This window comes from Bemisia tabaci, chromosome 2 (assembly GCF_918797505.1).
Source record: "Bemisia tabaci chromosome 2, PGI_BMITA_v3".
NCBI lineage: Eukaryota > Metazoa > Arthropoda > Insecta > Hemiptera > Aleyrodidae > Bemisia > Bemisia tabaci.
In genome coordinates, this window is record NC_092794.1 from 20,177,656 (window position 1) to 20,198,065 (window position 20,410).

The window sequence follows — 20,410 nt, forward strand, 5'->3', positions numbered from 1 at the left end:
TTATTTGAATTTATTTATTTCGTACTTTCTAACTAATTAAACATGTTAACCTCATTCATTTTGTTGCAGGATGCGGATGGTGCTAAGCTTTGAAGATTAAAAGATGGTGATATAAAAAATGTGTTGAAGCTGTCTTGCTTGCAACACATAAAGCTTACGAAAAAGGGAAAACCCCTATGAAGGAAAAATATTTTAACTGTTCTAGCTCCTAATTTTTGGCACCAATTGTTAAACAGCATTGTTATACTTGCTCATGTTAATAAAGTAATTGTTTTGTGTTATATTTCATAGTTTTTTATCTATAAAAGGCTCAAATATAATTGATTCTCGTGGAGAATTGCCTTCAAAATTACCCAAACCTTAGAAACAACATCCGTGTAAAAGCACTTTTTAAAAATTCTTCAAAAATGTTTTTTAGAATATCCTTTTAAAATATTACTTTCGTAAAGTTTACTCTGTTAAAATTACGTCTACAGGTTTATTATTGGTCTCTTGGTCTCTACACGTTACGAATAAAACTTTTAAAACTGGAAACAACTACTCCCTAAAAGCTGTCGTCAAGCTAAACTGAAGTATTAGCTGTATCAATTACACTGCTTTATTTAAGAAAACGTAACCTTTATCTGCTCAGTGCGCCAATTTTAAATCTTTCCCATTTTTGCACCCCCCCCCCCCCATTGATTTAAACGCCCGCGCTATTACATTGAAGCCATCATTCGGAATATCGTCACCTTCCGGGCAAAGTATCACAAGCGCCATGCGATGTTTAAAAATTTCCGCCGCCATTTTATTTTTTTACCGAGAAATTGTTCAACGAAGCTGTCCAAAAATTTCACTGAATTTTCTTTGTGCTGCCAATAAAATTCAGTGAAATTTTTCAACCAAAAATTTCTCTGTAAAAAAATAAAATGGCGGCGGAAATTTTGAAACGTCGCATGGCGCTTGTGATACTTTGCCCGGAAGGTGACGATATGGCATCTGATCGGCTGATGGAATGATGAGCTACTCTCCTCACTCACACCTCAACATCGTGTAAACGCACCTGACCCACGACATGTCATGACGTGGTCAAGCGAGCGATAGGTGGGAGCGTGGTGTGAGTCTAGGAGTCCGGGAAAGTCAGAGGAGAGGAAGGGGAAGAAGGGGGGGGGGCTGGACTTCGATCAGGGTGTTTTTGCGGTTGCCCCGATCGCGGGGGAATCAGTAAACAGAGGTGTGTGCTTTTCAACGGGATATCAAAACTTGAATCAGGAGTGATCATTTCAGTACCCGCTTCCGATCAGCAACGACATGGCCTTCAAACACGTCTCCTTGTACCTCACCCTCTTGGTCTCTGTCCAGGTATGCAAGTTACTTCTGAAGATTATTGGAAATAAAACATTGTTGAGCGTATTGCATTAATTATCAATGTAATTATAATTTAATAAACTAAGCTCTGTGATAGGTATAGTCCATTGCAAAGTAGATCATTATGAGCCCAGGGTGTACCTGTTTGTGTGTAAGGGAGTTTATCTTTCTGTGACCCCCCGTCCCCGCACAGTGGATCGATTCAATTAGTGAGGTCGGATATTAATTTTTTGACTAAATCTGTACATTTTGATGTTTATTTCGTCACATTTTAAATTTTAAGGGGTGCTTATGAAAGAAAATTTCACGAGGAACCCAATGAAACCCTTTTCAGAACCTGAAAGTTTTGTATAAACGGAGTTATAAGCGTTTGAAGTTTCCACAATTTTTCCGACCTCTCCTGTTGACTCGATCCACTGTGCCCCGGTTGAAAATCAAAGAATATATCGATGGCAAAACCGCAGAAATACGTAACTCGGTTTGCGGCTTTGCAGACTTCCAGTCGTAGTTTATTTTCTGCATGAAAAACTACTGAACGCTATTTTTTGAAAATTTCAGTGATTTTTTTTTTTTTTTTTTTTTTTTTTTTTTTTTTTTATAAAATATATTCTGTGGAAACTTTAAGTCATGTTGTTGGTTCGGTTTTCCTTTTAGAAAATAAAATAGGAGCAGATATTTCGACACAGCGCAACCGAGATACGCATTTTTGCATAGTTTCACCGTCGATGTATATATTCAATGCATCGATCCCAAAATCAGATTGAGCCGATCCTATTCTAATCAAAGAAAATTTATGTGACGAAGTCGGACAAAGTGTACTTTAAGGTGGGGATAAAATTAGCTCGGAAGGGATCTTTCTACATCATTTGACGTAAAGAACATAAAAAAAGAGCACGTAGGATCAACAGGGTAAAAAGTCACTTCTTTCAACTGTCTGCAAAAACCTAACTGTTTTAGCATGATACATTAGAGCTGAGCTTAAATTAAATTTCAGAACTAGTATGATTAGACCTGACCAACTCAAGAGGAATATTCGATCTATCATTTTAAGTATTTTCTGAAAAGAAAAATGAATATGTGCCTTCTCTGATTCTGACTTTTTTTCTATTATACAAAATACATAAAGGATTTATGCACTTTTGATCCAAACACTTCAATGACTTAACCTCACAAATGGACGCATTAAGCACAATTAAGCATTAAGGAACCAAGTGACATCAGTCATTGCCAAATTTCATTGAACGGTACATTTTTTTTAAACGAAGAACGGTGGTGTGGATTTTTTGTTGAAAATTTTCGGGGATTCCTTGAATGAAGTGAGCCATATTGCCTGAAATTTTCTAAAGAATTTGTCCAACTGTTTTCCTGTAAACAAATAAATTGTTTGATGAAATTTGGCAATAACTGATGTGTCTTAATTCCTCTCTGTCTCTGCGGTCATGCATAGGTGCTGATTTTTACTTTATTTCTGGGGAGGGCTACTGCCCTAGACAGTCCCGTAGCTCAGTAATCCCCCCCCCCCCCCCCGAAAGTATCACTAGATTTTCTGGCTTGTAAAAATCTCCTCTATCTCTTGAAACGCTCGTCCGATTTGGCGCGACCTAAAACTCCTGAATGAGACCAGGCGAGTAAGTCCGAACAATATTTTATTTTGCTGTTCGGGCTACATTTTTCTCACAGGCAACGTCTAAGCACGATATTCCAATCATTATTCCCGACCGAAATTATACGCTGAATTGTATCCGAATTGAGTCCGTTAGTCTCAAGTTTCTATATTACAATGTTTCCTGTTATTCCGATGGATAAAAATGTCCGTTTATTTACCAAAAGAGGTCCATCCGGCATTCGGAGACCTTTTCCCCAAAGTTACGGGGGATTGTCTCCCTCTTGGCTATTCCGTTTCTGTAATAATATCCAGCGCATAAGGGAGTCTGCATGGCTCTCTGGAAAATTTTGAAAATTTAACCTACTCAAAATTCCAACGCACGCGATCTTTGCTAATGAAGTTATTAGATTTAGGCATACTTATAATTGACACTTATACCGCTAGAAATCAGTGAGAATTTTCCAAGTTTTAGTCTCCTCTTCCCAAAGAACAGTGGAATTTTACCAGAATCTCTCTCTCGAGAGAAAACAGGCTTCGTCTCCGAATCGGAATCGGCAATCCGGAGTTTTTTCTGAAGGTTTCGAAAGGGCTTTTTGTCCCATTAGGGCTCAAATTCAACATTTTTGAGGCCTCTAGTGTCGTCTGAAGATTGAATAAATTTAAAAGTTAATGGTTTCCCCCCTAGAAGTATTCTTTACAATGAGCTATTTAAACCCCCCTTTAGTTCCTCTCTGACTTTTTGAATGTCACCTCTATTAATTTTTGAAAACATGTTCATTTCGAACTTTGACCGTGTGTAGAACTTATGAACGGAACGAATCTCACGAATGAAGAGCAAAAAAGACTTCCAGTTTGCGCTAAAAGTTTTCTTTTTTCTCTCTCTCTCTCTCTCTCTCTCTCTTAAACGGCGTATCTAAGAAGAGGACTCCCACTCGAAAATCTTCAAATTGGTTCCAGGTAGGCGTCCGGGGATGGAATGTCGGAAATTATGAATGAAATGAAATTATGAATGAATGAAATACGCAAAAAAGTAGCGTATTTCTGCCAATCATGCTGCCGTCCTAAAGAAGAACGCCGTATGAACATTCGATAGTTGTCAAATTTCCCCTGATAAAACATGTATTATAGAAAAAAGTTATGCATATTTTTCCTTGAAATTTTCAGTCGTTATAGATTCAACAAGTCTGCGAACAAAATCGTCAGAGAAATTCGAAGAAAAAACATTTGGATTACATTTTGCAAGAAGGAACCACTAGTTCTGGCTCACTTTAGAAACAACGTGTATATGGCATCTGTTTTCCTATGCAGAATGGTGCTTTTATGGAAGTGTTAGAGATAGTGGTTCCTTATTGCAAAATGTATCGATTTAAAACTTCCTAAAAAACTTAGTTTTTTAGCAAATGAAATTTGGCAACGCCTCAAGGTTCATACAGCGCGACGATTTTCCTTAGCACGGCAGTATGTGCGAGTTGGAAAGATGGAGTGCGCTCCTAACTTTTTTTCGGGGGTGGGGGAGGGGGGCAGATTAGAGGTGCTCTCTATACGAGAAGGCAGGAAATGCGTTTGAAACTGCGTTATTTGCCTAACGCATAGACTGTTTTCAATGGCGGATTTGACCTAGGCGCATACATTGATTGATATTTCTTTGTGAGGGAGGAATTTAAATCCACAGTTTTATGTTCTTCTAAACTACGAACGTTAATTTCTCTGCATTAATTTTTGAAATTTGTGATATGTTCAACTGATTTTGCGTGAAGTTTTGATGCATGAAAAAGGATGTATACGTGTAATGTGGTGCTGTATATCTTTCCGTGTCTGGTAGTTCATTGTCAAATGAGTCGTAACGCTTCTGTATCAAAGATTTCTATCTTTAAACACGCAGAAGCAAAAGGGTGTAACGCTCTCCTCGCCCCCCCCCCCCCAGATCAGTACATATAATATGAACGGACCCAACTTATGACTACGAAAGAGGAAAGGGAGCAAAACAAATTATCTCCTTTTCTCGGAGTCCCTGGTAAAAATTGGCGATGGGAGCTGCGTTTCAAAATACCATAGAAGTTCTTATAGCCGACTAAAGAAGGCTATTGATAGCTGACTGCATGTATAAAGCGGAGCAAATCATATAGCCGGGCTATACAAAGCTATAAAAAAGTATACAGTCGGGCTATAGTTCTTATCGCCGGGCTTTACACTTTATCGCCATTGGCTACAAAAGGCTAAAAGAAATTGTGTAGAAATTCGTGTGCTTTGGAAATCATTACTTAAGTTTGATACGGAACTACCTTAATATTTACAAAACACACGTTATATTTTCCTTTAAAACATATTTTTTTTTTTCATCAATTAAAATGAGAATAGTCCATACAGAGTGTGCAAACATTTCAAAATCATGAGTTGAAAAACGTTGACTCCGTGAGATTAAATATTAGAGCCTAACACAAAGCGGAGCGGCGACGCACTGGCGCCTACAAACCTAACAGGGATACTTCACGCATTGCGCAATGCGTGAAGTATCCCTGTTAGGTTTGTAGGCGCTGGCTGCCCGCCCGCCGCGCCGCAGCGTACCACGGCGCTTGAAGCGACTATTTCACACCAGAGGTATTGCACAGTATTATACGAAATTGAAGGCGCTCCAACATATTAAGAATGACAGGCATCCTTCAAAAGTACGGAGCTTTCCTCGCAAAATAAATCAAGATACTACGGCACAAAAAGAGAGAGGTAGTCCAAAAACTAACTTAGTCCTAGTACCCGTAATTAGTGACGTTTAGCATACATTTTATTGCCTGGCTGTTGCTTAATCGCCATCGGCTATAAAAGGCTATAAGAAATTGTACAGCCGGCTACAGAAGCTATTGGAAATCTTACAACCGGCTTTAGGTCTATAGTATTTTGGAACACACATTCTACTGCCAATTTTTACCAGGGGTTACTTTTCTTGTTATTTGTTCCATACAAGAATTGAAGGAATTTAAATTGTTTCAAGAAAAAAGTGTAAATGTAAATGTCATTATTGTACGGATTAAATGTTGGAACATTTTTAATCAATGTTGCAAAAGAAGGAAAGTCTTGAAATTAGATTGAAAATAAGATGGAAATAAAATATTTCATTCGAAAAGGTTATAATTTTTGCAGAGAATTTTATTATCATTCTCTGACACAGGAAAACGATGCTGCAAATGATATCGGCAATCAAGCTGATTCATCATTCACCTATTTGTCCATCTTGAACCTATCTGACGAGGGATGTGGATTTCTTGTTTGTCTTGCAGACTGTAAATTTTATCAGAATAAAATGAATGAACATTATGGTTCATCAAAAAGAAATGTATAGGTAAATAGTTGACACAAGGGTCATTGATAGCGTTATCTCTTTAATGGAGGAATACTGCTGAATAATTTGACAGCCGAGTCATGGATTTCCCGCACTTTGCTATCAATTATTGATTGATAGCTAGGCATGGAAAGTTACTCGTCTAGGAGTCTCTTGAATTCATACCGCGGGGTGAACTGGATTACAATTTTTTTAAGCTCATTTGGTGCAATATTAGACTTAGTTATAGCTGTTCGAGTATATTGCAAGCTACTTAACCGGGGGGTGGGGTCCTAAGTTTGTCTTAGGGGGGTTTCCAAGAGAGGAGGGATGGTCAAGTCCGATCTCACGTTTGCTATTCACTAATAAAAAGTTGAGGGATGATAAATATTTCAAATTTTTCCCCGTTTTTCTAGAAAATTGGAGAGATCGGGGGATCAGGACTTTATGCCGTAATTAAAAAGGATGCGGGGGGGGGGGGGGTGAAAGGTTGTCTAAGGTTGGTGCCTCATGAGGAGGAAAGAAGAGGGTCAAAAAGTCAACTAAATTGGCCTGTGTGATACCTAAACGGCAATTTACGCTTAGATATTCTCAGTTGGCAATTTTTGATTATTATCGTTATACTCGTAAATTCAGATGATTAAAATATAATAACATAACTGAAAAAATTAGTCCAAAAACGTAACTTATTAAAAATTAGAACAAGCTGTCACCAAAAAAATCTTAGTTTTTCCCTTATTTTGAATTATATACTAAAAACTCAATTTATTCAGAACGCATATGTAAGTTTTATACCGGCGGTTTTACTTGTTCATTTTTAGCAATCCCATTAGAAATTTCGCCACTACTTTCACTAAAGATACTTGAGTTTTCCACGTATGATTAAAATTGGACTTTAGCTCTGGTGATTCAGTTACTTTGACTTCTAGTAGAAAACCGTATCGGAAGTTGAGCATAAAATTCAGTTTTTTTACATTATTTGCGGTGGCGTGCCGTACTTTTCGACGAATAGATTGGCATGCCATTTAAACCTAAGGGGAAGGATCGATAAACAGGGTGTTCGCGACAAACACCTGAATAATTGTACCGAAAAAAAGGATGCTGATTAAACATTCCAGATGTAAAAAAAGTATGCGACAACTCACAAAATGCTGGATAAACCCGCCACAGCAGTTATTTATACATCTTGACATCGCGAAAGTAACTGTTGTAGCGTTTAATTAAGCGTTTTGTGAGTTGTCACACACTTTTTTACATCTCGAATGTTAAATCAGCTCTTTTTTTCGGTGTGATTTTTCACCACAATTTCAAATGGGAAGATATCGATAATCGACCAATCACGCCTCATCACTGATTATTTAATCAGATAGGTTCAATTGAAAACTACAGCGGACCCTCTAGTCTAGATTGCAAGTCACCATAGACGTGACATTTTCAATTTGTATTTTCCCTTTGTTATAATATCTTGTTTCAAGCTCACTTTTTTTGCTCTAGGCTCAGCAATTATTTTGAAAATTGACCAGAAACGTCATGATGAGAAGCATTTTTAATATATGTTATTTTGGGGACAGGTTTGCCTGGCTGGACCAACCACTACCCCTGCCCCTTTTGCCTTCCCGACATTCGCAGAAGTTGTCGCCAACGCCCAGAAATCCATCAATGACGCTACTTCTCACATCCAACATATGCTGGGCATGCCTGAAGTCAAGAATGTTGACCAGATTGTTGCCGTCGTGAAAAACGCATCGGTAGACTTCACCAAAAAAGTCAACGACGTTCTAACAACCGTCAAAACAGAGGTACGTGAGTTCACCGATTACCCATCCAGTGGATCGTATTCGATAGGGGTTCGATGTATCGTTCGATTCAAAACAATAGAAACAACCTCAAACCAAAATTGTAGGATATTTGTCAGAAAAGCTGAAAATGAGAAATATCGATGAATACTCATACGAATAAAAAATCTATCGCAAAAAACCCGTTCCGTCACATTACTCAATTGCCTTTTGAGGCTATGCTTATGTTTTGAATCAATCGATATCGATGCAATCTCACCCGTTCGATGTATCGAATACGATTTATGTCAAATATTTTTTCCCGAAGATGCCCGAGAGGATCAATAGTACGTCACGCACTGTGGATCGAGTCAATAGGAGAGGTCGGACAAAATTTGGAAACTTTAGACGCTTGTAACTCCGTTTATACGAAACTTTGAGGTTCTAAAAGTGGTTCCATTGGTTTCCTCGTAAAATTTTCTATTCTATGTACCCCTTAAAATTTAAAATGCGGAGAAAAAAAATTAAAAATTTGCAGTTTTAGTAAAACATTTCATGTCCGACCTCTTTGATTGACTCGATCCACTGTGCGTTGTTTGGATCGCACCGGTGCGGTTCGATATTATGTGCATTAACTCATGAGCTCTAAGACCCATTAGAATACATGCATAACAGGGCTCACGTCATTATGCACAGAGTTCCGTTTGGTAGAAATGGGTCCAATTATAAAACCAAACCACCAAGTTCTCTCCATCAGCCATTTGAGATCAACGATGCGCTCAGGGCTCATGCAGAAATCGTATTGACTCTCAAAAACATGCTATCGAAAAAAATTGCCGTGGTTTTAAAAGATTGATTCGCAGTATGCATGTGCGATGCTTTTTGAATATGTTCGACGCATACTTTTATCGGATTCTGCTTATTGATCCTAATAAATTGTAGCCGGCCGGGTTGGCCTAGTTGTCAGCGGATCTGACTCTAAGTCAATAGGTTCCGGCTTCGAATCCCGGTGGTGGCTGCACATTTTCACGGAACTGACGTGTGGATCTACTGAAACAGACTCCACTCGGCCTTGATTCTTGACAATTTGGAAGGCCTAGTGCATGGATGTGTCTATCGCGCTAACGTCTAGTTTCGAATAAAATATAAGCCAAGTAACCGGCAAAAAAAAAAAAAAAAAAAAAAATCCGAAATATAATGCTTTCTATAATTTTTCCTTCTCTTGAAGTAAAATGCGAGATTTGAAAATGTCTAAGGCATCCAAATGGCCACATTGGAGCTTTTGCATGCGTCAGGGATTTGAGGTGATCCGACGGAAGCCATTTTTTTGTGTCAGAGCGATGTGCGATATGACGCATCAATTAGCTGCAATGCTGCATGTTTTCAGCTACTTGTCATTTTTCTCCAATTTTGAAATTGCATGTCTGTTGCCACGGGACTAAAAAATTCACGTACTAAATTTGACGAACGATTTCAACATAATAAAAGCAGGGTTTTTAAGAGGAAAAATATCGCATTCGAGGGCAGTTTCAAAATCAGTATCGAATGCGATATCTCCCCTTAAAAACCACGCAATTTAAACTTTGTTAAAATTGGTGCGTGAATTTTTTAGTCTCATAACAATAGAATTACGATCTCAAAATTCGAGAAAAATGACGAGTGGCTGATAAAATGGAACCAATCAGTGCGATATATCGCATGTCGTCGTGACACACAATATCGTCACCTTCCAGGCAAAGTATCACAAGCGCCATGCGACGTTTAAAAATTTCCGCCGCCATTATATTTTTTTACAGAGAGATTGTTCAACGAACCTGTCCGAAAATTACACCGAATTTTCTTTGTGCTGCCGTTAAAATTTAGTGAAATTTTTGAACAGATTCAACCAACAAAATCTCAGTAAAAAAATAAAATGTCGGCGGAAATTTTTAAACGTCGCATGGCGCTTGTGATACTTTGCCTGGAAGGTGACGATATGGCGTCCATCGAGTCACCCTACGTGCTTTTTTCAATGTTAACTTTCACGAGCGACAAGGCACAACGACAATCGAGGTACATGGTTCGGCAGTTTTACTGTCGATATGTTGTGTTGGAACAATTGAAAGAGTGTGCCTCGTGACATCATTCTCGAAAACGAAAATTGCAGCTAATTTAAGGAAACGCACATCGCTTAACGCACACGTAACTGCTGACAATTTATGGCATGAAATCTGTTTGCATGTCCATTTGGTCCAAATTGGCAATTATGTTACATGCTACGTGCTGGCTAAGAGTCCAATATCCGCGCGCGTGTTCATCGTAGCAATCCGTTGAGCGCATCTTAACGCCAGATTAAGACCGTGATTTGCAAGCGGATGCGCTATGAAACCTTGATAAATTAGAACTGAACTGATTGGAGCTCTACATGCCTCAGGGTTTAAATAATCTTGAAGATTTAAAATTCTCGTGAGAAACACAAGAAGCCACTGGTTTTCTCTCGGCGAACCTCAAAACCCAAAGGAAGCTTTCGAAGTTAAGGCCATAAGGAAGGATATCTCCGACAACGCTATACACTGAGGGTCCACCTGCACATCCACTTACACTCTCTATGCACGGATAGGGAGAAGACACTTCAGTAGAGTTGCAGCCTTGATGCTCTAAGGCTACAATCACGGCTAACCTACTAATGTGTTTGCTTCCTATCTTCGCATGGAGTTCTCCATACAGAGGTGGACCCTAAGCATTGAAGCGCAGGGAATGGATAAAAAAAAGAGATGGTCGCATTTTGAGGATTTTTGTACCTTCTGACATAGGTATATATAGGTACATTATGGCATCGATATCCCAGCAAAATCCGACATTCACAGCATGAAAAACGGACCATAACGTTCGTTTTTTGCCTACTTAAACTCAAAATATAATTTCAAACACTTTATACAGTATGACTATATTCCATAAAATACACTGCTTTGAATTTAGCCAGTTTGAGATTAGGCATGAATGGTATGAGTAATATGGGTAAGCTACGAAACTTGCGAGCGAAAACAACTCATCGAAAATGAGGATTTTGTGGGACCCGCTAAATTGCCTGCGATGCTTTTTCCTTTTATGTTTTTTATGTTTTTTTATGTTTTTGTGTGATTCATGTGCATTTGCAGCATGTAGCTTTCTTGTTTTTTGTGTGGCATGAGCAGGTTCGGTTTCATAAAGATCAATAAGGTGAATCTTCAGCTGCAGTTCCGAAAAAAACCCACCACATTGCGCAGCTAAAATCTGGCGCCGAAATCAGTGATTATTATTTAAACATCACAACACAAATATTGAATTCGTATAAGTTCTAGCAGCATGAAATGCAGTTTGAAATGTTCAAAAACAAACAAAAGCTTTGAGAGTTGAACAATAACGGATAAAACTTGATCCCAGTTTCTAGCGAGCAAAAACATCAAAACACAGCGGTGGCGTCCCCTGCGCGGAAAAAAATGTCACTACGACCCGCTGAAGATTCGTCTTGAATAAACTGAACTTTCTCTCTTTCCTTTCTCTTTATTCTCCCTTTTCCCGCTTTCTCTTGTGCCTCGTTGTGAGGCGGGTTGCAGACTCCGACAAGTGGAGCTCTTGGATGTGTCAGACATTTGCGATTTATGAACTAATTCCCATGTTGAATTTCGCGCGCAACACGATGATGCCACTGGTTTGCTTTGAGATCAACTTCAAAGCTCAAAGAAAGCTCTCAAATTTGAGACTGTAATGTGGTGGATATCTCACGCTCCCCTCAGAGTCCACCTCTACATCAATGAGTTCACCTCCTTATGGAAAGACAGGGAGCAAATACATTGACAGGGTTGCCACTTTATTCGGGGACTCCAAAACTGAAAACCCGGAAAGCCTGCCTGAATGTATTTGCTCCCAATCTTTGCATGGAGAGTTTGGCTGGATGTAGAGGTGGACTCTCAGGGTGGCAATGGATATACCCTCCATTTCGGCTTCAACTTTAAGAGCTTTTTTGAGCTTTGAGGTTGATTTTAGAGGAAACCAGTGAAGCCATCGTGTCTTTCGCGAGCTTTTACCTTAAATGGATGTACTTAAATCGCAAGTCCGTCACGCATGCAAGAGCTTCATTCGGGTATACCACCAGGGGTAAGACACCCCCTTCCCCTCCCCTTCCCCTCCCCTTCCCCCTCCCCTTCCCCTCCCCTCCCCTCCCCTTCCCCTCCCCCTCCCCTCCCCTCCCCCTCCCCCCCTCCCCCTCCCCTTCCCCTCCCCCTCCCCTCCCCTTCCCTTCCCTCCCCCTTCCCCTCCCCCCTTCTCTTCAAACCCCCATCCCCATCCCGCCCCGTCAACCCTCCCCGTCAACCCTCCCCCTCAACATTCCTCCTCAAAATTCCCCCTCAACACTCCCCCTCAACACTCCCCCTCAACACTCCCCCTCAACACTCCCCTCAACACTCCCCCTCAACACTCCCCCTCAACACTCCCCCTCAACACTCCCCCTAAACCTTCCCCCTCTCCCCCCCAGGAAAAAGGAGCAGGTTTGGGTTGGTGGGCGGTCTGGGGCTAGACTTGCACGTGCATGGCGGTTCATGGCTTGTTTGTGTGCTTGTAGGCGTTGACGCCGACCTTTACGCGGAGCGAGTCGCTTTTCCGGAATTTGTCGCAGTCGATGATGGACATTAAGAAGGACCTGAGCAAGTACAACGCCACGGTCGGGGCAGAGCTCCTCCTGGCCACCGTGGACGGCTACGTGGCCAAGATCCAGGAGCAGCTCGAGTATGAGAAGCAGATCCTCGGGCGGATCGAGCTCAAACAGTTCCGCAACATGCTTATCAACACCACCGCCAACCTCGTCCAGCAGGGCGTCAAGGCCTACGATGAATTCAGGAAGAAGGTAATCAACCCCGACCGTGGCCCGCGGCTCAGTCCGCATCCCCTGGGGTTTCAGGCTTGAGGGATGTTTTCTACACACGGAGAAAAATAGAACCGCGCTGAGCACCAGAATCTGCACCTCAGCACATGCGGCGGATGATGATTTTGCTTCACCCTTCCAATCCGCACTTGGGCACAGCCGGCGACTGTCTTCAGTACATTCCTCCTGTGCTGTGCTTTCAAACATACTTCCTCTACTAGGTGACATATTTTCCTGTACACATCCGGTGGAAGCCACACTGGAAAAAAAAACAAAAAAAAACACACATTGGATCTAGAGTCCAGACTCTTGAAAACATTGACAAGAAAAAATACTCTTGATTCAATCAGATTTTTGCTTAAATCAAAAGGAAATCCGCTCAAATTAAGAGGCTTGGTTCTTGATTTAAGCAAAAATCCGATTGAATCAAGAGTATTATTTCTTGTCAATGTTTTTAAGAGTCTGGATTCTAGATCCAATGTGTTTTTTTCCCCAGTGCAAAGCAAAGTTGGTGCTCAGCGCGGTTCTTTTCTTCTCCGGGCACAACCGCGCCAAGAAAAAAACGCCGTATATGAACCATCAGACGCTGCCAAATTTCTTCTGATAAAACACGGATTTTAGAGGAAACTCGTGAATGCTTTCCTTTGAATTTTTCGGGTAATTTTGTACCTAATTTTACCGAAAGTTCTCGACAATTTCAAGGAAAAATATTCATTTGTTTCCTCAAAAATAAACAATTTATCGGAGGAAATGTTACAACCCTCGAATGTTAAAACGGCGTTTTTCCTTGTCCACTCGAGCGCGGTTAGAGGAACTACAGGCGAACTTGTTCCAGGAACTTGTTATAACTCATGCACCCATAACTTGCTCCTTGAATCCCTAGTTTGCGGAACTTATTCCTTTAAAAATGCACTCGTGTGGACAAGGCCTGCTTTTCAGGATTTCCACCTTGGGCGTAACGTTTAGCATACTCAAAAATCAATAAAAAACGGCTAATACGCTACTTATAACTTAAGGATCTATAAGTACGCTGGGTTCTTTTTTTCTTCCTTATACTTTTGCTTGGGGTTTTTTTTTTTCATCCACTTTAATATAGTGCAAGACTGCGCAGCCTTTGTATTGGTTATTAAAAAAGATAGGTTCCACAATTTTTCCTCCTTACTTCCGCATGACAGACTACTAACTCAGTAACTAGCTTTCGTATGTAGTTCCATGCATGATGCTCATTATTATCCATTTGAGCCGTCTTTAAAAAAATAGGAACACTCACATACCCACAAATCGTTCCAAGCTCTGAGGGCAATGCCCTCCCGTTTTGCGCATTAAATAAATTTGTTCGGTAAGATTACGTCACGTCATCTTATGATTGTATCCATCTGTACGAATGTTCTTTAATCTTCGCTTCCGTGCGGATATGATATCAGAGAGTTCATTGCCCTCGCTCATGAGGAGAGCGTGGAAATCAACGATGGATTCAACCAGGATATTTTTTTTCAGCCTCTATTTCAAATATGTCGTTTCATTTTATCTTTTATGTATCTCGTACAAAAAGAGATAGTTCAGGCCGTTAGTTACAAAGTCTATGGTAAGGTTTTTTCTGAATGGGTAGGGAAAGCCGAAAGGATTATTTTCGATGCTTAAGGCACGGTGTTTTTTAACCCCTGTTTCTGAATGAGACCCCACTGATGGTACATTTTACCCCATAATCTATCAGCATTTCGGATCGGTTAGGGGTCGCTTCGGCGGCTCTTCACCAGCTGATGGTCGTTGCCGTCCCGGTATTTGGCGACCCTCATGATGGGGGCACTGTAGCGAATTTTTCCCCTCGTCACAAAAAAAAAAAAAAAAAAAAAAAAAAAAAAAAAAAAAAAAAATTGATTTAAATTCAATAGTTTATTATTGGGCGATATTTAAAGCTCTATTTTGATAATATTCCAATTTAGAAAAAATACTGTACAATTGTAAATATTTTTAGTCGATAAAAGCTAATTACTAATTAATGCTATAACAATGTATCATATTTCTGTATAAAGAAGTCGATATGTAATAAAATAAAAAAAATAAAAAAATTGATAATATTATTTAATCAAATCTAAAAAAATTGTTTAAATAAATATCTTATTTTGATAATTTTTTGATAAGTAAAAAATAATCCTGGCTACTACTCCTACCCATTCAAAGAATATCGTACCCGCATTAACCTGCCTTTTTCATGCTCAAACTTTAGATCCCCGAAATTTCGGTTCCTCTTGGGGGTGGTCTCGGGGGCCCACCCGCCCAATAAGAGGGCCGGTATTCATAGTAGCTTTTTGAACCTTAAGGCTTTTTAGCCGTAAGGATTACTACGGACAGTGGCGATTCTTGATAGTTGGCAACACCGTTTTCCATTTAAATGTATGCAATTCAATCGATTCTTGATGAGGCAGCCTGCCTCACCTAAAATCGATATTTTCTAAGGATTTAAATGGAGGAAATTTAGTGTTGCCGATTTACAAAATCGCTATTGACAACGGATAACGAAGCTTTATTGCGTATAGGAACCGGTAATGATATCAGTACTCGAAAGTCAAAAGGCGCTTAACTCTATTTTTGACGTTCCGAGTTAGGAGAAAGACACATTCCAGTCTCTTTGATTTCGACGTAAATCGCAATTTTTGAAAGCCCTTACCGCACAACCGGTGTAAAATCTAGCGCTACCAAATTTTCCACACCCACGGAACAGTTATTGGAGGATTCCAAAACGACACGGACTCGATTTTTTCAAAAACTCTGGGGTGCTGATATGATTCTCAGGTTGGATTCCAGAATGGCGCCATGGGCTGGGGCGGGGGTGGGGGGGGAGGGGCTCGTCGTTTTCGGGGAAACCATTATTTATTTTTCTCTATCTGTTCTGTGCAAGTAACGTTGAGCTGGTTTTTTAAATTTGGTTGAATAGATGTAATTGAGGTATATTGTCGAGCGTGTCAGCCATCGGGTAAGATTTCCCGAAAATGAGGGAAAATAAATTAATCTACAGATTTTTTTTCTCTCCGTCCATTTTTCCCCCTAAAAACCACCAGAGTTTTCTCAGTGCACGAAAAATTTCCCGTTTTCCATGTTTTGTAAAATTAGAAAGCAATTTACTAAGTTTCTAACCTCTATTTTGCTCTTTTGCAGGTTGATCCAAATGCCAAAGCAGCAGCTGCTGCTTTCCAAAAGTTTTATTCCGAAGTGAACAAGACGGCGACTGAGTTGGCCAAGAAGGTGCCAGAACTTCAGTCGGCGGATGTCGAGAAGGTCTTCACCAAGTCACTCAGCAGCATCGTCGAGGAAGGAAGCAAGTTGAGAGCTGCCCTGGAAAAGGAAGCACCTCATGCGCAAGAAAGTTTGACCAAGGCTGCCCAGAACATTATTGACAGCGCTGTCAAGGCTGCAAATTCATTCGCTGTGAGTGAAATTACATAGTTATATTAATGTCGCAGGCAATTAGTCAAATTAGGCATTTTATCAAATGCCTAGGTAGATAGTCAAAGTTTGACAATGTACGAAATGTCGTAAATTTAAGGCGAATATCTCACGAATTTTCAACTTTTTTGAAAAAATAACTCATCAGACCCACAATTTTGTCTTCTTTGTTCCTCTTCGAGTGCGTCTTAAATATTTAAATGTTAAAATTTTAAAACATTCTGAATTGTATGACAGTCTGAAAATTTCAAGATAAGTGTTCGTTCAAGAGCCGAACATCGTTTAAAATGCTATTGTATTATGCATATTTTTAAGAATAATTCCTTCTTGTAGGAGCAATGAATTGTTTTGTCTTAAATTAGGTAAATAATCAGAATTTCAATCTAAGTAAAAATATTTCATTATGCGCCTAAGGCATTTTACAAAATGCCTGGTTTTACTATTTGCCTGCGACATTCTCAAGGTTTAAGGAAGAAAGCTCAATATCATACGAAACACGAACCAAAGAACACAGAAGGAAAATCATAACTTTTTAAATATTTCCTGGCAGCAACCTAGAATTAAGTATTTTAGAGGCTTTAGTCGGGGGATTCTGATAAAAAAAAATGTGCATTAAGTAAGTGCATCTGAAAATGAAAAAAAAAAAAAAAAAGCTATTTTTTGCCACTGCTGATTGATGAAGGAGGCGTTAATCAATCTATTCCACCAGCAAGCACCAATGGACCACTGGACAAGGTACGAATTGAAGCATTCTGATACATGTTTCGTAATTAGAATTCCACGTAAAACACGATTCTTGCATCAAAAATTACTGACATTAACTAATAATTAAGATAATAAAGTTTTTATATTACGTCGTTGGTAACGGAAAATTTGAATTGCCCGCTCACAGGAAACTCAATACTACACGTGAGTCCAGTCGCGCACTACAACGGTTTCGGTAGGTTTTTCAATCAAGCATTGTCCCAGTCCCACTTTTTATTGTTCAAATATAAACAACTTGCTATTGCTAAGCAAAAGCGTCAAGATTCCATACCGCAGAGACTGTCATGGTAAAGTTTAGTGTGCGATTTGACCCACGTAGACCATTATGTTTTTATGGGCGGGAGGTTTGAATTCACGCATGAAACGTTAAATGGATTGCATTTTGCAAAAAGGAACCACTAGCATTGCAATGATGCTAAGATTTTGCAACTTCATCCTTTGCAATAAAATTGCAGAAATTGTGAAAAGCTATGAAGTTTAGATGGTAATTTTTGTCTTAGATTTACAGTTTTTAGCGAGTAAAATAGGAACTATTAAGAGATAATCGGGTTTTTTCTCCAAGACAAAAGAAGTTGCACAATCTTAGCAACATTGCAATGCTAGTGGTCCCTTTTTGCAAAATGCAATCCAAATATCCTAGTTAGGAGTTAATTTCAGTAATTTTTGTTGCATAAATCGTGTTCTACGTGAAATTTTGGCCAGGAAACACGTATCAGAATGCTTAACTTCGTGCCTTGTCTCGTGGTCGAATTGATGAAATTTCACTTAAAATTGTTCCGCCTGATTTGTCTTTTGTTTTCAGGGAGAGCAATTTTACAAAATCCTGTACCCTGACAAACAATAGAGTTTTCTAGGGGTAGGAGGGGTTGAGGGGGAGGGCCTTTGAGGGTGGGAACCCCGAACGCGTTTCCGCTCTCCCCTTTTGCGCTGAATTTCAGTATTGACGCTAAACCTAAAAGGAAGGTACGTTGCCTCTCGTGTAATTTCAAGTCTAACTAAGCTTATCCCTATAACCACCCACCACTAATATTGCCACTTTGGACTTTTTTGGCCTTGAAATTCAGAGTGCCTAGAAAGAGTTTCCTTGCGGTGAATAATACCTTTTAATATCATTACTATGAAATCCTGTTTAGTTTTGAAGTTGTATACATGCTACAATTGCTGCGGGTAGTATTTGGTGTCTAAATTTTGATTTTCTCATGTTTTCCCTCGAAAACACCTAATGGTAGCTAATTCTTCAAATAAGTTGCCATCAGCTACTAGCAAAGAGTTGCCCGCTTCTTTGGTTTGAATTTGTTATTTCTCATGATGTACTCAATGACACATTCAAAGGAAAAAAACAAGCAACTTTTTGCTCATAGGTAAAGTCCACGCTAAATAAGTTTAAGCATCTTTAGACTGCGACAGAAGGTCATGTGACGTCAAGAATTAGCACACAAAAATTTTATTGCTTCATCTGAAAGTGCCTGATGAGCTGAGTTCGCGGTATTTTTCAAAGTGTTTTTTCTGACATGGGTAGGTAATTGGAGAAAAATTGATTTGAAAGTGAGAAAATGTGTCGGCTTATGACGCGTTATCTGGCGACATTTCCCATTTCAACACATGTATCTTAGCAGAATCAATTATTTTGTCCTATCTCCTCTAATAATTGCTCAATTTATGAATCAAGGGTATCCTCGTGTTCAGTTCACTCAGTAGATTCCACTTAAATACGAAATTCATCAAATTTCAGACCCTTGCAAATTTTCCAATTACGTTTGAAAGTAAATGCAAGAATTAAAATGGTGGATATTCTGTTCCGGCACCTAAACTTGTTTGATTTGGTTTGGACTCTAAATTATCGCAAATGCATAAAAATACTATATTTTTTTAGCTATTTAAGCGGAGAAACAGGAGAGGACCCTTCTTTGGACATCAAATATAACCTTTACCTCAACGAAAATATACCTACACTTATTACATGCAATACAACTTGAAAACTTAGTCGGTGTCTTATAAAGTAATGACATTAAAAGGGAAAATTTGTCACGTAGAAACATTTATTGCGAAGTTAAAATTTTTGACCAATTTCAAGGCCAGGATAGGTTTTATGGGCACCTGTCCTTTTAGTCCGGTTATTGATTAAAACGTATCAAATCACTCTTTTAAACGTCGATTGTTTTCAAAGTAGATTTCCATTTCGGGCGTCATTGGACAGCGCCTAAAAAACTCCTGTCCTCTATGCATTCTCAGAATCCTCGTTCCAGTGAATTCATACTTATGTAGTCTTTCATTTTCTCCATTTTCATTTTCAGACTCAAGTGCACGAGACTGTCGGCCACAATAATCATCCAGACCACGCAAAGCACCACAAAGCTTAAACTCATCCAAAATATTTCAATCAGTATCATCATTCATCAAGTTACCATTGCACACGTGGACAATCGCCCCTAGACGTCACCCAGTTAAGTTACCACTTGTGACCTCCAACGAAGTGTTTTCCTCTTGACTTATTCCTGTATGTGACCGATGATACCTCAAATAAGACGAATCCTTAATGTTAAGTAAAATAAATCATAGTGATTAAGTTTTTCATTTTGTCTCTCTTTTCTTAAACTCTCTTACGTTTTACCACCGGTTGCGTTCGTTGGTGTTTCTATCAACGCAAGTTTTTGGATCGGCCATTTGATTAAAGGCTTCGTCCAAGTTCTTTGGATTTTGCCATTTTTCTCTCTCTTGACACTGTACGTTGCGAGTGTCACCGGTTGAACGTCTGAAAATGTTTAAAAGTGTCCGTTGTCATTTGGTTCACTTAAAACTTTTCCATTATCACTGCCAGCGTATTGACTTCATGGACGAAGTGTGTTCGTGCACCGAAAAATCTGTTAAAAGCATTACACCCATCCAATGAGCTACCTGTGAATTACGTCTCAGTGCCCAAAGCGCTGTTGCCAGAAAAAATAGCAATAATAATAAAAATGGATGGAAATTATATTTTGACAAGGAGTCGAAAAAATGAAGTGGATGAAAATGGCGGGCGGCGAGACAGCTCACTCTGACCCCTTCCCGCTCATGGTATTTGTTCTTTTCAAGCCGTGACAGTATTATTCACACCTTTTTTGGTCTCTCGTGTCAATCAATTTTTTTTAAATGATTACAAACACAATTAGGCACCGCTGTGCAGCGCGGGCAGCTGGAATGGAATCATCATTAATTGGGAACTTACTCCGGTAATTCAAGTAGAGGTGTGATTAGAATGCCTCGTGCCAATCGCGGTCTGTGTTTCCATAAAGGCAGAT

At 39.5% G+C, this 20,410-nt stretch overlaps 1 protein-coding gene across 1 annotated transcript; it reads left to right on the forward strand.

Moving 5' to 3' along the window:
- Window positions 1-1,111: 1,111 nt before the first annotated feature.
- Window positions 1,112-19,706, forward strand: LOC109043666 (uncharacterized). The gene is made up of 6 exons (XM_072296877.1): window positions 1,112-1,341; window positions 7,838-8,065; window positions 12,624-12,905; window positions 16,080-16,349; window positions 17,935-18,095; window positions 19,427-19,706. Exons 1-5 carry the CDS (start codon window positions 1,291-1,293, stop codon window positions 17,974-17,976), a joined length of 873 nt encoding a protein of 290 aa, XP_072152978.1. The 5' UTR covers window positions 1,112-1,290; the 3' UTR covers window positions 17,977-18,095; window positions 19,427-19,706.
- The last annotated feature ends 704 nt before the right edge of the window (window positions 19,707-20,410 follow it).

Coding starts and splice junctions, on each gene's coding strand:
- LOC109043666 (XM_072296877.1), top strand. CDS start 1,291: ATGGCCTTCAAACACGTCTCCTTGTACCTCACCCTCTTGGTCTCTGTC. Junction 8,066..12,623: donor TAACAACCGTCAAAACAGAG/GTACGTGAGTTC, acceptor GTGTGCTTGTAG/GCGTTGACGCCGACCTTTAC. Junction 12,906..16,079: donor ACGATGAATTCAGGAAGAAG/GTAATCAACCCC, acceptor GCTCTTTTGCAG/GTTGATCCAAATGCCAAAGC.